We start from the raw sequence: 15,926 nt of genomic DNA, 5'->3' as shown, positions 1-15,926 counted from the left end.
ACCCATAATGAAGTACTAGCTTGCCGTGCATCGTGACAGAAACAGAAGATAGTATCCGTTTGATAATAATAATAATCAAAAAAATTATATAACATTTAAAATTACTTTTCATTTAAATATATTTTATTTTATTTACATCTTTACAGTGTATTATATTCCCAATTTGACAATATATTGTCTCATATTGTCATTTCTCATATATATTTAATTGGTTTGCATATTGCATGAAATAGACGATTATTATTAGATACTAGCTGTTGCCCGCGACTTCGTCTGCGTTTGATTTTGTTTTTTGATGTGGCATTCAATTTAGTTGTAGTTTTAAAAGAATTAAAGTATTCAGTATCGCTAAGCCTTAAATGAGGGATTTGCTGCTGTCCGCTGAGATGTTCTGTCCTCCATCGCCAACCACATTTATCAGATCTACACAAACATTGGGAAAAATTAAACACATATTACAACCTCAATAGTACAAAAATAATTAATTAAATCGGTTATAATTTGTCGGAGTTATGGTGTAAAAAAAAAGGAACTACTCTCCCAAAGGAACCGAGCTTAATGTCGGGATAAAAAGTATCCTATATTATTTCTAACACTTCCAAGAATATGTGTACAAAGTTTCATGAGGCTCGGTTAAGTAGTTTTTGCGTGAAAGCGTAACAAACAAACTTACATTGACATTTATAATATTAGTAGGGATAGGGATAGGGAAGTAGGGATAGGGATAGGGATAGGGAAGTAGGGATAGGGATAGGGATAGGGATAGGGATAGGGATAGGGAAAGGGATAGGGATAGAGATTATTTATATCATCCTACTGTTTCGCAAACCCTGGGCACGTTATCAATAAAGCAAAACAACGCGACGGATCGACGCAGAGATTGCCAGGTGACATAGGTCATTTGATCGTGACTACTGTATGCTAATTTTCGATATGGCACTGCATTGTATGGTTTATTATGTACCTGTAGTGAATTTTTATGAATGAACTTTTAAGTATAAAAACAGGCCGGTAAATAATTGCTTACACCTCTGACATCGAGAGAGAACGGAGTGTGGTCAGTGAGAGAAAATATACTGGCACGCAGTTTTGCACGGTGTTCTAACACCATTAAAGTCACACTGTTCAGAGCCTATTGCACAACTTTTTACAGACTGTGGTCGAAGTACTCTCGGAATACTTACAACGTTCTCCGGGTACAATATAACAATGCATTCAGGGTTGATGAAGCTGCGTCGCTTTTGTTGCGCATCAGGGATTTTTTTACTTTCTTTTATCTTTTATTTTTAGTAATATGGAAATAATTTCTTTTTACTAACAGAAATAATATAAAACGTTTTGTAACAGTAGATACGTAATAAATGTGTTTGTTCGCTAGATTTTATTTTTACATTTCTATCTTTACATTTATCTTTACATTTCTATTTCTTAGACAGATATGTTTCATTTGTTATTTTAAGTATAAAATAAAAACAATGGAAGTCAAATATCTGATAATAGTTTTATAGATCTCACTCAAAATTAAGTGTGCTATTTCAAGGACACCTCTTGTTTGCTTTTCACAATTTTTCCTTTGAAAAATGCCAGCAGTGTTATAAAACCCGTTCATTTTGTATGTATGACCGAATTAGCATCAATTACGAGACAATTTAGTCACTACAATTATTTTGAGTCGCAGTACACATTTAACATCATAAGTGCGATATGAAATAGCGGCAAACTTTTATGTTGAAGTAATTCATACGATTTAAATTGAGCGCCGGAAGCGGGTGACCTCGCGGTCGCACCTCTACCTAATCCGTTTAAGAGATTCGTCCTTCTGTTGTATTACTTCTATTGAGCTATTGACGCATTAAACCATATGATTCATCGTTATGTACAGGTATATCAGTGGTTGTTTCTAAAACACTCTCTCCTAAGAGAAGGGAGGAGTGTTTTAACATCTAAGCTAGTTATAATTAAGTAACAAAACTTGCTAAATTTTAATAAATATATGCGGATCCTATTAAGATTAATAACAATCTTACCGCTGAAAAAATTATAAATAACTTTATCGCGTTGAAATATTTAAAAAAGCTAGAGAAATTTGTTGCTGTCGAAACAGAAATCTGACGAAACGAAATCTGTCAAAACGATAAAACTCGTCTGAGCTATTACAAAAGCTTACAACAAAAAATATTAGTTTAACAAATAAGTCTAACCAACTAAGCAGCATTCGATAGCTCTTTTCATAAATTCCCTCATTCACAAGTAACGTCAAACAAACATTCAATCTATTGTGTCACACTTTTGACATACAATAAAAAATCAAACAATACAATTTCACTAAGTGGTCATATTGTTCATCCTTTCCGACTTAGATGTGGCACATACCCACAAATATGAATATATGGCTATTTATTACAAATATTTCCCTCTATCTAGAGTCCCGAATTAGTAATTTGGAATTACTAAGTAAGTGGCAGTGGCCTGTGATGTGTGATGAAGATGATGATCTTTTAAAGTAAATAGGATTTACTTTATAAGATCTAATATTGTGTTTTTGTCAAGAAGTTCTTAGTCCCATATCTACCAGAATTTGGCGGTGATTCTTTCTCGTGCTTCCAAAAGCAAGTTAAACTGTGGGACTGCGTTCTAGGGCGCCGGTATCTTCGTGAAGAATCGCTCAGTGCTGTTCAAGGTTGGAAATGGGACAATAGGAGCACCAATGAAATATTAAATTAGTATTTAAGACTTAATTACAACTTGGCGCATCCAGCCTTTTAACTGCCTCGACATGATCGGTTGCTAACATATTATTAACTAGCTATTACCCGCAGCTTTGCTCACGTTTAGTTAAATTTTTGATATAGTAAATTTTAACTACAAAGGTTTAAAAAAATGTCTTGCTGCTAATAGAAAAATATGAACGTAAATTACTTAAAAAATCAGAAACTTTTAGATACATTTTCCATCCCTATTTGATGACTTTAGGGGTGGAATTTTTTAAATTTGTGAAACACGTATTTCCTTATTTTTAATTGAAAACCTAAAATCAAAGTTCAATCCATTGAACTTTAATAATATTTATTATTATTATTAAAGTTCAATGGATGTAACTTGAAAAATAAATTCATAAATGAAGGATTTTATACAAACTTTCATCCCCCATTTAACCCTCTTAGGGTTGGATTTTTTTTTAAATCTTTCTTAAGTGGATGCCTAAGTTGTAATAGCTATCTGTGTGCAAAATTTCAGCCCGATCCGTCACCTTTGCCTTTTATATATATAGATATACGATTAATAACGAAATTCTCTTTTTTTCAGGAACGTGTTCCCGGAGAATATAGCGCAGGCGACGATAGCATCGTATAGGACGCGCCTGTCCTATGATCCGAACGACAGCAGAAGTATTAAAGGTGATTTACGTTTTCTTAATTGGAGTTATGCGCCTTTTTATTTAAGCAATTATATGTAACTTGATTAAACGGTGAAGGTAAACATCGTGAGGAAACCTGCATGTCTGAGAGTTTTGCATAATTCTCTCAAAGGCGTGTGAAGTCTACTAATCCGCATATGGCCAACGTGGTGGACTACGGCCCAAACCCTTTTCATTATGCGAGGAGATCCGTGCCTTGTGGGACAGCAATCTTATTCTAATATATAAAGCAGAAGAGTTTTAAACGCAATGATCTAAGGACCAGTAGGTCCGATTTGAAAAATTCTTTCAGTTTTGGATAGCCCATTTGTCGAGAAGGCAATATATTATATCATCCGGCTATGACCAATATGAAGAATGTTTTTGAATAAGGGTTCTTTTTTTCCTTCTGAGAGCTTCCGCTTTTAACGGTTAAAGTTTCGATAAAATCATATACGGCAAAATTGTTCCGCTTCAAAAGTTCTTAAAAAAAAAGGTCCACATGCCTAAGTTTTTGGCGCTAAAGTGTTTTATCATAATTTCAGGACATCTGGAGACATACAAAATTGAAGGCGATTACCAGAGCGGCAGCAATGTGTTGGGGTTGGTTTGTTTTAGCGTGGTCCTCGGCATCACTCTCGGCAAGATGGGAGACAAGAGTAAACCGCTGCAGAACTTCTTCCACTCACTCTCCGAAGCGATGATGATCATCACGGGATGGGTGATTTGGTAAGATCATTTTTGGCTACAGAAACCGTATATGTGATAGAGTTTTGAGAAAGTACGTACAAATTCAAAATTAGAAATTTATTTATTTCACTTTTGAAACGTAAATCTGTCTGTTTGTACTGACTCTTCCAACGGTTCGGTACGTAAAGTGAACCGAGAAGCCGGCAAGAAACAAAGCAGCTGCTCTTTTCCAATATCAACATGCAATGATAATTATAACCTATGATTATCAACACTATTTCTGAGTAAAATGGAGATACTCGGCTATATATGTTTTTATTATTCTGAACAAAGCTGCAGTAAGTAATATTGAAAATCCAAGGTTGTCGTTTTGTTTGTTTGTAACTGATGCCCAGGACAGTCGCCGCAGATGCAGAAGTTTAACACTTACCTTCAGTTCTACCTATTATGGACGGTAAATTGGCGCAGTGGGCAGTGCTCCTGCTTTCTGAGACTGTGGGTCGATTCCCGCAACTGGAAAATGTTTGTGCGATAAACAATAAATGTTTTTCAGTCTCGGTGTTTATCTATACATTATAAGTATTTATGTATATTATTCACAAAAATGATCATCAGTCATCTTAGTATCCATAACACAAGCTACGCTTATTTTGGGGGTTAGATGGCGATGTGTATATGTAGTAGTATATATATTTCTTTTGTAAAAATTTTAACGGATTACGGCTGAAGATGTAAGTAGTGTGTAGTAGTATTAATATGTTTTTCCTAAATACAAAAAATGCTTTCTCTTGCAGGCTATCGCCACTGGGAGTTTTCTTCTTAGTCACAGCTAAGATTATGGAGATAGAATCATTTGCGGAGTTGGTCGGTCGACTTGGGCTGTACTTCATGACGGTGCTACTTGGTCTCTTCCTTCACGGCTTCGGCACATTGAGCGTGCTGTTCATTCTAGCCACCAAGAAACTTCCGTGCAGATACATTGCCAAGATGGGGCAAGTTATGGCCACAGCTTTTGGTACTGCGTCCAGGTGAGTTGCTTGACGATTATAATGTAAAAACAGTAGTTGCTGATGCTCGTTTAATACTTTAACTAGCTGACCCGTGCAACGTCATTACACCAAATCGGTTATTACCGGAAAATACAAATAAAATGACATTTTCTAAAAATGAAGCCGAGCTAGATCGATTAATCGCCGCCGAAACCCCCTGTATACTAAATTTCATGAAAATTGTTGGAGCCGATTCCGAGATTCCAATATACAAACAAGTATTGCTCGTTTAAAGAAATAAGATACTTTAATATAAGAATATCTATCGGACAGTTTGGAGAGATCGAGGAAATAGGAATAATGCAAATTTGACCAAAAAATTTTAATAAACCTGTAAAGTAAGTATATAATCGTGCAGCGGACGCAATTAAAAAAAATAAAGAATAAATCATTTAAGGCGGGAGATTTGGGAATAGTTAGTGACGGTGTATTTAAATACAAAATCCTTGCTTTAATAAGTGTAAAAGTTTTCAGAGGTTAAGGAATTGGTACCAATGAATTTCAGGGCTCACAACAGTTTCTTTAAGAGAGTCATAATACTAACGAGTGTTGGATGTTATTTTGTGAATGGATGTTATTTCTACGGAATTGATACGGAAAAAAGATTTAATTTATTAATGGATAAGGTGGATCTATTTATAACGAGAGGTTGAAATTCTTTGTCTTCCACTGGTGAGATCTTATCCAATCCATAATCGTCAGATAGCAGATTATATTAAGCAGTGCTATCCATATGTCTATAGGGAAGAGTAGGATAGCGCTTCTATTCAATCTGCCATCTGACTGACTGATTATTCATTTCGAGCGTTTAAAACAGTTATAATAAACCAATATCTCTAAATACCCATCCGAATTCGAGAGCTAGTGGTAAGTACTGATATAGAACCGTCTCCGACCATGTCGGAGGAAAGAAGGAAGGAATACATTTTAAACAAAAACGGGTGTTACTTATGTACATGCATTAGAAGTTATACTTCTTTCGCGTAATAAGGAGAAAAAAAAAAATTAATATCGTGTCCCAAAAGTTGTTCTTGACGTCTGGTGACCCAAGAGCTGGCGCTTATTTAGCTAAGTCTAGCAATTCAAAGGGCCATGGCCTATATTTATTGTAAATATTAATTTTAGTTTGTATTACTTATAATTTAAAGTATGATTTTGTATAAAGAAAATGTATGTAACCAGATAAAGATTTTTTAAAAATTTTATCTTCCGCCTAATTCTACGCGAAAAGGTATTTAATACATTGAAAGTTTTATTATAACGCTTTATCTAGTTATCTCACTATAGGACAACCAAGTTTCACTCAACATTAAAATTTGAGATTTTTGTACAATTTAATCAATTTAAACTCCGGAATGAGCCCGCAGACTTCGACAACAGTTTTCAAACTGTCAAAAATTTTTTTTTGAAAAAACTAAAATGCGAAATAGCGTCACATAATTGTCAAAACTTTTTTAATTGGATGGTAAGTTGTAAATGGTAACTAGCATCCATTTAGCTCCCACCAGACAGAAACATGATGTAAATCATTTACTCGGATCAATCTTTCATCTTTACAGTTCTGCGACAATGCCTATAACAATCGGATGCTGCGACGAAATGGGTCTGGACCCTCGTATCACCCGATTCGTGATCCCCATCGGAGCTACCATCAACATGGATGGAACAGCGTTGTATGAAGCTGTGGCGGCCATCTTTATTGCTCAATTGAGGAGGGTTGATATGTCCTTTGGCAAGATTGTTGCTGTCAGGTAAGTAAATAAGTTGTATGTGTTTTCCTATTGTGTTCTGTTGCAATAAAGTTTTTCTATTCTATTCTTTTCTACCTATCACAGGCACTTATGAAGCGATCATATCAATCAATCAATCAGTCAATCAAATTTTGTTTGGAAAAATATGGTACATATTTATACAGATACTGTATTTATAAATACAGATCTTAATCAATCTAAAACCATACAAACCTATATATTATAAATAGGTCACAAAAACAAATAAAATGTTAAATACAGTAATAAAATAAAAGGTGACTTTCAATCGTCATAATTAGGCATAATATATTCTACTCCTAAAGTCCTAACTAATAAATAGTTTACAAGACCATCTTATGTACATAAAGGGTACGGTCCCTTTACATCACGTTATTTGGCAGTATTATTAAACTCTTTATTTGTATACCAAAACATTAAAAACAGAAACATAAAGAAAGAAGTAGAATACAAGAGGCGACCTTATCGCTTAATAGCGATCTCTGCCAGGCAACCTTTGAATCAGGAAAAAAAAGAAGAGGAGAAAAGACTGCTGGTGGTACAAATTTTTAAAATACAAACATAAAGTATTGTAGTAAAATTAGCGTAGAAGATAGTGTTAAAATAAAAATACGCACGGAGGAGAGTTCTATGAGAGTCTATAATCCTTTAACATAACATACGACTCCCAGATACATAGTTAACGCGGGAGAAATCGCAGGGAACAGTTAGCTAATATTCTATGGAACAGATGTAGAGGTCACCTACTACGAAAGCTTATGAAAAGAAATAACGATATAGTCAGTAGTCATTCTATAGAGCCTGTGGAAAGAAAACTGACTAAGTTAACTGTCTAGTTATTTCTTTCTATAAACTATGTTAACGATTATCTATGCTACGAAAATGACTGTCTATGGTATAGAAAATCATTTTCTCACGACCTCACGTGCCCTGCGGTGGTGCATGCTGTAAATAGGTTACAGCCTTGTGGTTCATACTTCGGCTTACCTTTTAAGGTGACCGAATTCGATTACCGCACACAACCTTTTTAGAGTTGTGTACGTTCTTCAGCAATCAAATATCACTTGCTTCAGCAGTGAAAGAAAATACCGTCATGCCTGAGATTTGTCCATAAAGTTTTCGAATGCGTGTGGAGTACCAAACCGCACTTCGCTAGCGTGGTTTAGCGTGGTGCCTTAACCCTTCTCATAACTTATCCTGAAAGAGACGCGTGCCCTGGAGTGGGATGCTGATGATGATGATGTACCAACCCTGATCCACAGCGTGACGGCGACTGCAGCCAGTATAGGCGCAGCGGGAATCCCACAGGCTGGCTTGGTAACCATGGTGATGGTGCTGGACACCGTCAACCTGCCCGCCGAGGACGTCTCCATCATCCTTGCGGTCGACTGGTTGCTGTGAGTATACTTACATCATAGTTAAACTTCCACCGGTAGTTCTTAGTTTCCTTTCATTTCGACAACATAACAAGCTGTCAGAAATGTTTTTTTTTAAATTCCACTACAATTGAGCGCTTAATTGCAATCTCATTGATAGTAGATAAGTGATGATTCATTCTAAGATGCTTGTGGGCTAACTTTTTAGCAGCTAGCAGTTCTGAGCCTTGATCGGTTTTTACGCGACAGCCCTAAATCTCTTAGCGGCACGTCTTTGTTGGTATTGTAGTATCTAGCCACAGCTTAAAGCCCCCAGAAGAAAATCTGAAGTTATAAATTCCTAAGCTGCCCCTCCTGGGGATAAAACCGCGCGCTACTTATGGCTACGACAAGAAAGACAGAATGTATACTATATCCTCCCCCAAGAAACACAAACAATATCTTTAAACAAAAAAATATACACTTAACAAATAGTATATAAACATGAGCGTAACTATGACAATGAGAATACAAACATTAGCCACGGCTAGTGACTGTCACAGATATCAAACGGGGCAATTTTTAGCCAGTTATCGGTAAGGAGGTTCTCCGACGTGTTTTGGCGACATTGGTGCTTATCAGATAGGATTCACCAAACACCAACATGGACATGGTGTACGACTCTAGAAAGAGCAATTCGATATAAAGTGCGGGGAGAAAATAGGACCCTTACTGGCCTGGGTCCGTACATTTGTACTTAGCCTCTGTGAACTATACGACGATGTCTTCTTTATACTGTGATATTAGTATGGATTCGTGTAATTTTATTGCATTTTATTGCAGTGATCGATTCCGCACCACCATCAACGTGGTCTGTGACGCGCTGGGAGCCATAATTGTGGCATCACTATCCCAAGGGGACATAGAAAAGTCGCGCGCCCTACAAAACGACCGGGAAAACGCAACTACTCACGAACTCACCGAATTAGAGAAGGGCGAGCGTTGAACGAATTTATGACGGTTATTCGATACCGGTTATATGTAACGGTTACGCTCGGTGTTCAATAACGTTACTCCGTGTCATGACTATTATAGATAAAATTTTGTTGTGATTAATTTATTGCGTTGTTTTTGTTGGATCCTTTCTTAGTTACTGAGGGCTTACTATCGACTTATTATACTTAATTCGCAAACAAAACTGCTTTAAGGGCAATAAGATTAGCAGCTTTATCTTTTTCTAGAGTTAAGCACGATTGTTTTTAAATATTTACCTTCATTTAAATTGATAAATAATATTTTTTCGGTTTGGATTATTTCGCTCTATGTGAACGTATATTCCATATTAAAAATTCTTTATTGATAGTAGGCCCATTGTTTGGGTTATGATGGTGTTTGTTAATCTATAAATTATTCAATTAACATAATAGTTTGTTGTTTTTTTTAATTTAATTATTTAAATATATAATTAAACTGAACAGTATTTAATGCGTATTACCATATCAAAATAAACATAAAAGTTAATTTCAAGATGTATGTAGATGAGAGTTAATAAGAGTAAGTATTTTAAGTATTTGGTCATATTCATTTAGATAAACTGATATGTTTGTACCGATATAATAGTTTAAAAGTTTAGTGTCAGAGTGTTCGTAATGTGCCATTTGTATTATAAAAATAATAATGTAACTCATTCTTTTATCCACGTACGTAACATCGTACTTAAAAACCGGCTAAAGGTGAGTTGGCCAACCACACAAAGGGTTTCGTACTAAGAGGCAACACTACATAGTATTTACAGTATTCAGATCGAGCTAAAAACACAGAAACACGTATCTTGGTTGTTTTATTTGTAACTTTATATTTATTTTTGTTACTTGCTGTAGATCAGCAATGGAAATACAAATTCATAAAAAAAAATAACTCTCCAGCTCTTGTCGTTCGTGACATATACATAATAAAAGTAACGGACGGACAAACACAGACAGCCGAGGCTGATTTACAGGGACACATTTGCAACCCTCAGGTACGAAACCCTAATAACTGATATCTCAAAAGCATTTATTCGATTGCCATTGAATATTTTTGAGATATTACAAGTTTTAAGACCATCGAGCAGAAATTTCACCGTCTGATAAAAAAAACAATATACGTAACTTATTTGGACCACAGACACTTTTTTGTCTCGTAAATATAAAAGAAATCTAAACCAGTAAAAATGTAGATATAAATGAGTTCTTACAAATCTATATTCTAAGAACCGTATAAGAATATTATATCAATTTGGAACTTATACAAAAACGGACAAAGAAACCAATCAGCTATTTTTGTATGAATGTATTGCGATATGCGATTCTCTACAACTGTGTATTGTGTGTAGTTCACTGTTATTCTAGTACATGTTATACTTGTTATAATAAAAGGGCCTCACTATTGTTAATGTGTAATGTGCATAGTGTATAATTGACGTTTAACTGACAAACACATTACAGCCATTTTATATGAGCTGTAAAGATTGTCAAACTCAAATCGCCTGTGAATAATAATATACTAGCTATGACATTATAACTGTATGAATGTGTTGGTAATTTATATTCGGTAATTTCTTGTGAGAAAGCTACTGTGCGATATTTGGTTAGATCTTTAAGACACTGCATATCCAGTAGTTGTTTTATTAGCCAAACGAAGTTGTTACAAAAATATTAAAGCGTTAATCTGTGAACGTGCGTTGGCTAGTGTCATTGTTAACGTTAGTGATGGTCCCGCCATAAATAAATGTGCCATAATATAAGTGTATGTTAAATAGTCTTTTAGTGAACAGACAGATTGCCATTGCATTCCAATAAGTTTATTATTTATTTATTTATTATAAATTCAATCATCACAGAGTGGTTTTTTTTATAAATATGTTATGAACCGTTATGAACGATTCGAAAATTTTTATAAAATACTTGAAATTCTTAGTAGTTATTTTTTGAAGGAAAGAGTCAATATGTATCATAATAATTATTGTTTATTCCATTCATAAATACCTTAAATAATGGCCAAAAAATAGTTTTAAGGTGAATGCTTAGCATAAACAACAGAGTTTAGTTCTGTTTCTGTCGAGATTTTATTGTATGATGTATTATTATGATATATTGTAATTAAATAGTTTTAGATAATTGTTGTGACTCTTATTATTTATTGTAAAGAAATTTTCACTTTCACTTTTTATTTACAACATATTCTTAGATTCTTGTGTTACAATTTCTTAAAGTTGTGGTCAAAACTAATTACTTTGTTTTATTTGGAGTACAAATCATAATTAATAGATTTAATATCGATTATTATTTTATTATAGCTCACCCCAAAGTATGATAATTATTCAAATGTTATTTTAATAAATACTTACTTACTGTAATGAATTTTCAATGATTTTCTCTTTATCGGTATTTCCTTCTTATGTTTGACTTGTCTCATGAAAATGATATTGCAGTTTTATATACATTTCAAGGAAAAGTGTATCAATGAAATAGACATTATATGAATGTTATACTTTATTAATTAAATTACCTTGCTTTTTTACTAAGACTTTTGTAAATAAGGTGGTACATAAATTTACATCGTTGCTATATTTTACCTGAGTTTCTTATCACTTCACAGCCAGCGGATATAGACATTAAAAAAATAGGAAAAATAAAGATACTCAGTTAATTGCAATTTGCACATTTCTCTCAGAAAGGTTTATACACGGTATATAACACGGTATTTGGTACTTTAAAAGAAACGGTATTATATTTTTTGTATGAAACGGTATATGAAACTATTTAAAATAAAAAAACTGCATATAATATTAGAAAATAAATTGACAGATAACAGTTTCCTTATTTGTCTAATAGTTAGAAAATTCGACTACGGATCAGAAGGTGAAAAAGTTTGGCAGCCTGATATCGTAGATTTTTAAAATGCGTATTTCGATTCTAACGAGTTCGCGATGCTTATAAATGAATGAGATAATGCTTACGTTAGGGAAACCGTCTTAACTAAACTAATTCAACTATTTAGCTGCTGACAAACGTGATTTCACACCTTATGTCTATATTTATGCCATTGTATGATACCGTGTATTATAAAAGACAAACAATTACAAAAGTAGAAAAAATCTTATTAGGAATGTGATAAATTAAATAAGTAACTTATATTAAGGAATGCCACGAGCTATTTTGACTATAAACACTTAAAATTACGATGTGAGTATCTACATTTACATATTTTAGATATGAACATTATAGTTTTGGAATATTTCTATAAAATACGGAAATAATTTGCCATTGAATTAAATGTTAACCACAATTTTCTTTAACTATAATTCTCATTATTTGGTATCGTATCACAAATTGAAACTATCAAAGACTATTTACAAAACAAAAACCTATAACTACATTATACTATAGTATAGATATGTTTAAAGATCTTTAAAGCTCTCTTTGAAATAGTATTATGAACTTTGAAATATCATTTTGTGGAGAGAATTCGAGAAATTACAATTCAAACTAAACACCTTATATGTTCAACTACATAAAATAACTTGAATCGTTTTATTACGGAATAAAGAACAAAAAATATGGATCTTGGCTCTTACATATAGTTCAAACTAATGCCTAAATTATCGGTATGTAGCATACATATATAACAGTTTATCAGTTTAATATTTTTGATTAGACGGTAACATAAAATGTTAACCTGTTGTGTACTACTTATTCAGTGATGTTGCTATTTCGATATTTTTGACACACTAGTGTTATAACTGGTGTAATAACTATATTTTTTGCATATTTCGTTACAGACTAATATAAAGAGTCTCATGAAGACTCACTTAAACAATCCCATGTACGTTATTGTTATTATTTAAAATATGTTTTTGTGAACCGTTATGAATGAAAGCAGAATCTCTTCTGCTATTCCGATCGTGAAGTGAGTTTTTCGCACGAGCTAAAGTCGCAGCTGATATCTCCATGGAGTCTCCGTGTGGGAACCTGGAACCCCTTCTCCAGTCGTTTCTACACCGTGCGTTCTGTAAGAGGATTTTTTTTTTTAATTTCAATTATTTTAAAGATCATCATCGTAATCAACCCATTACCGGCCCACTACAGGGCACAGATCTCCTCGGCCTAGGGCCTTGCCCCTTTTAGTTCTGAAATAGTAGGGTCAAGGCTGACCACGCTTTTAACGTGCTGATTGGCCGACTTCACATACTTTTAAAAACGTTATATAGAAGCTTCAGGCACGCATGATTTCTAACCGTAAAAGCAAGAGCTGAAATTAAAAATGCACATAGCTCCGAAAAGTTACAGGGGCCAGGGGTCGAATTAAAATCTCCCGAAATGAAGGCCGATGCTTTAACCACAATTCAAACATTTTGTTTTGTCATAAACGTAAACGTACATACAGAATACACAGACAACTCAAATTGTAACTCTTCATTAAAACAGAATTAATGCTTACATTTCCTGTACGCCACGTCCAGCGGTTTCTGTTGAAAACACCATAGACGATGGGATTTGCGCAAGAGTTCGTACACGAGAAGAGCCATATCGCCTTCTGTAACGCTGGGTCTTGCTTCGTCAGTGAATCTTTGTCAATCCAGTACCTGTTGCAAACAATTCTATTAAGTAAAGATCTATATAAAAGAAATACCTGTTATAAGTAACGATACTCTGTGATCACGCTTTAACGTTTTCACGCACAGTATCGTTCATAACAGGTACCTAGGTAATATATAGACTAAATATATACTGGTACTTCAATAACAGGTACTTACGATTATAGAACGTAGGTACGTCGTTAGCATGTTCGACAATGGATCACAAGGTCCTGGATTCGATTACCGGGTCAGTGGGGTCATTAATATTTAAAAAAACTTGAGTTGAGTAAGAGTTTCTAAGATTTTGGTTTCACATATACCTACATATTTATTTATTCCACTCAAAGTTACTCAAAGACCCATAACTGCAATCTCACTTGGTGCTAAGTAATAATGCAGTCAAAGATGGGGTTGACCTTTAGAGGTATGGCAGTTATATTGAATTCGTAAACCATAACGGTAATCTGCTTGGCGGCGCGTATTAGTCGTTAAGAAAAATTCAGAAATTTTAACTTTCCAATTAATTCACGCTGGGGATTAAACCCGCTGAGTCAGGGAGTTTGTCAAAAGTAATTGCCAATTAAGTACCCATCCACTTTTTTTTTATAGGAATAATTGACGGACTAAGATGTCCTGATGGTATGCCAATGTCTAAGGCTACAGAAGGTGAAATTGGCACTTATTCTCGAATCTAAAATTTTTTTTTTTTTCAAATAAATATAATACGACAATACACACATCGCCATTCTGTAGCCCGAAAGTAAGCGTAGCTTGTGTTATGGGTACTGAGATGACTGATGAATATTATGAATATTATACATAAATCATTAGAATATACATATAAACACCCGATACTGAAAAACATTAATGCTCATCACACAAATGTTGTCCAGTAGTGGGAATCGAACCCACGGCCTGGGCTCAGAAAGCAGGGTCGCTGTAAACTGCGCCAATCGGCCGTCAACACATTGTAATAAGCGAAGTAAGTTTTTTATTACCTACCAGGGCAGCATGGTATATTAAGATACTAACCATATGCAGTACAAGTAGTACGGCGACCAACAAGCGAAGAAGACTAGTACAATGGTGATTGTCATCTTGAGCGTTCTAGCTCTAGCTCTGCCCAGGATGCCCACTCCGCTGCGACGCATCTTATCTGTGAACAAGGATAGTTGCATTTCAAATAAATTGATAGTTAAAATAAAACACGCTTGGTATAAAAAACTAATTACCTCTTAGTTTAGTTTATTTATAAAAGCGTGTTATTTTAGTTTTTGTTAGAACTACTTACTTATAATATACAGATAAACACCCAGACACTGAAAAACATTCATATTCATCACAAAAACATTTTCCAGTTGTGGGAATCGAACCCACCGCCTTGGACTCATAAAGCAAGGTCGCCGCCCACTGCGCCAGTCGGCCGTCGTTATGTGCAAGTTATGTGCAATGCAATTAAATATCACTTGCTTTAACATGCTTGAGATTTTCCCATAATATTCTGAATGATGGATGATGATGGGGCCAGAGTGGTGGACTATCGCCTAAGCCCACGGCCTAAACCCTTCTCAACCGGAGTAGTGGGATAATAATTCTTTCTTAATGATCATGCAAGTAGACTACAAGGATTCCGCTTTAACATTGTTTTTAGTCGTCAAAGAAATAAAATGCTGTCTGTTGTAATTGATTTAATAGGTTACTATGTTACTATCGTAGCTGTAGTTAACATTTCGTTCTCTTTATTTCAGACACGTGTGACGTTTTCTTCGACAAAATTACTCGTGTAAACCCTCCTTTATCTGAGAGGAGACCAGTGTCCTGTATTGAGATGGTAATGCTTTGATAATGATGATTTCCATAGACTATAAACGGGGCTTTGATGGAAGAAATCGCTTCGCTAGATTCCAGGCCCCCTTTAATTTCAGACATTAGATTATTATAACACAACCTAGATTGTGCCGTGTGGTCACGGCAGATCACAATACATTTGTTTTCCCTTCTTCCGTCGGTCTCTTACGAGGCGACTAAGACGTGAGGGACTAAGTA

The 15,926-nt window shown here is 34.7% G+C and overlaps 2 protein-coding genes across 3 annotated transcripts in view; one reads left to right on the top strand and one right to left on the bottom strand.

Annotated features, from left to right (window-relative positions):
• The window catches only part of LOC120633226 (excitatory amino acid transporter 3), a 37,097-nt gene extending 25,955 nt beyond the window's left edge, over positions 1–11,142 (top strand). The window contains exons 4-9 of the mRNA XM_039903380.1: positions 3,307–3,398; positions 3,943–4,126; positions 4,882–5,115; positions 6,696–6,887; positions 8,168–8,302; positions 9,104–11,142. Of these exons, the coding sequence (XP_039759314.1) occupies positions 3,307–3,398; positions 3,943–4,126; positions 4,882–5,115; positions 6,696–6,887; positions 8,168–8,302; positions 9,104–9,266 (1,000 nt within the window). The 3' untranslated portion in view covers positions 9,267–11,142. The remainder of the gene's footprint in view (positions 1–3,306; positions 3,399–3,942; positions 4,127–4,881; positions 5,116–6,695; positions 6,888–8,167; positions 8,303–9,103) is intronic.
• A 636-nt stretch (positions 11,143–11,778) lies between these two features.
• LOC120633124 (gonadotropin-releasing hormone receptor) overlaps positions 11,779–15,926 on the bottom strand; it is a 74,263-nt gene continuing 70,115 nt past the window's right edge. Inside the window, exons 5-7 of one of the 2 annotated variants that reach the window (XM_039903238.1) lie at positions 14,913–15,036; positions 13,742–13,886; positions 11,779–13,310 (exon numbers count right to left, since the gene is read on the bottom strand). In XM_039903238.1, coding sequence (XP_039759172.1) covers positions 13,113–13,310; positions 13,742–13,886; positions 14,913–15,036 — 467 coding nt within the window. In that variant the 3' untranslated portion in view covers positions 11,779–13,112. The remainder of the gene's footprint in view (positions 13,311–13,741; positions 13,887–14,912; positions 15,037–15,926) is intronic. The other variant, XM_039903237.1, reaches the window with a different exon arrangement.

The sequence above is a fragment of the Pararge aegeria genome, chromosome 21 (assembly GCF_905163445.1).
Source record: "Pararge aegeria chromosome 21, ilParAegt1.1, whole genome shotgun sequence".
NCBI classification, from domain to species: Eukaryota; Metazoa; Arthropoda; class Insecta; order Lepidoptera; family Nymphalidae; genus Pararge; species Pararge aegeria.
This window is presented reverse-complemented; position numbering and strand designations above follow the sequence as displayed.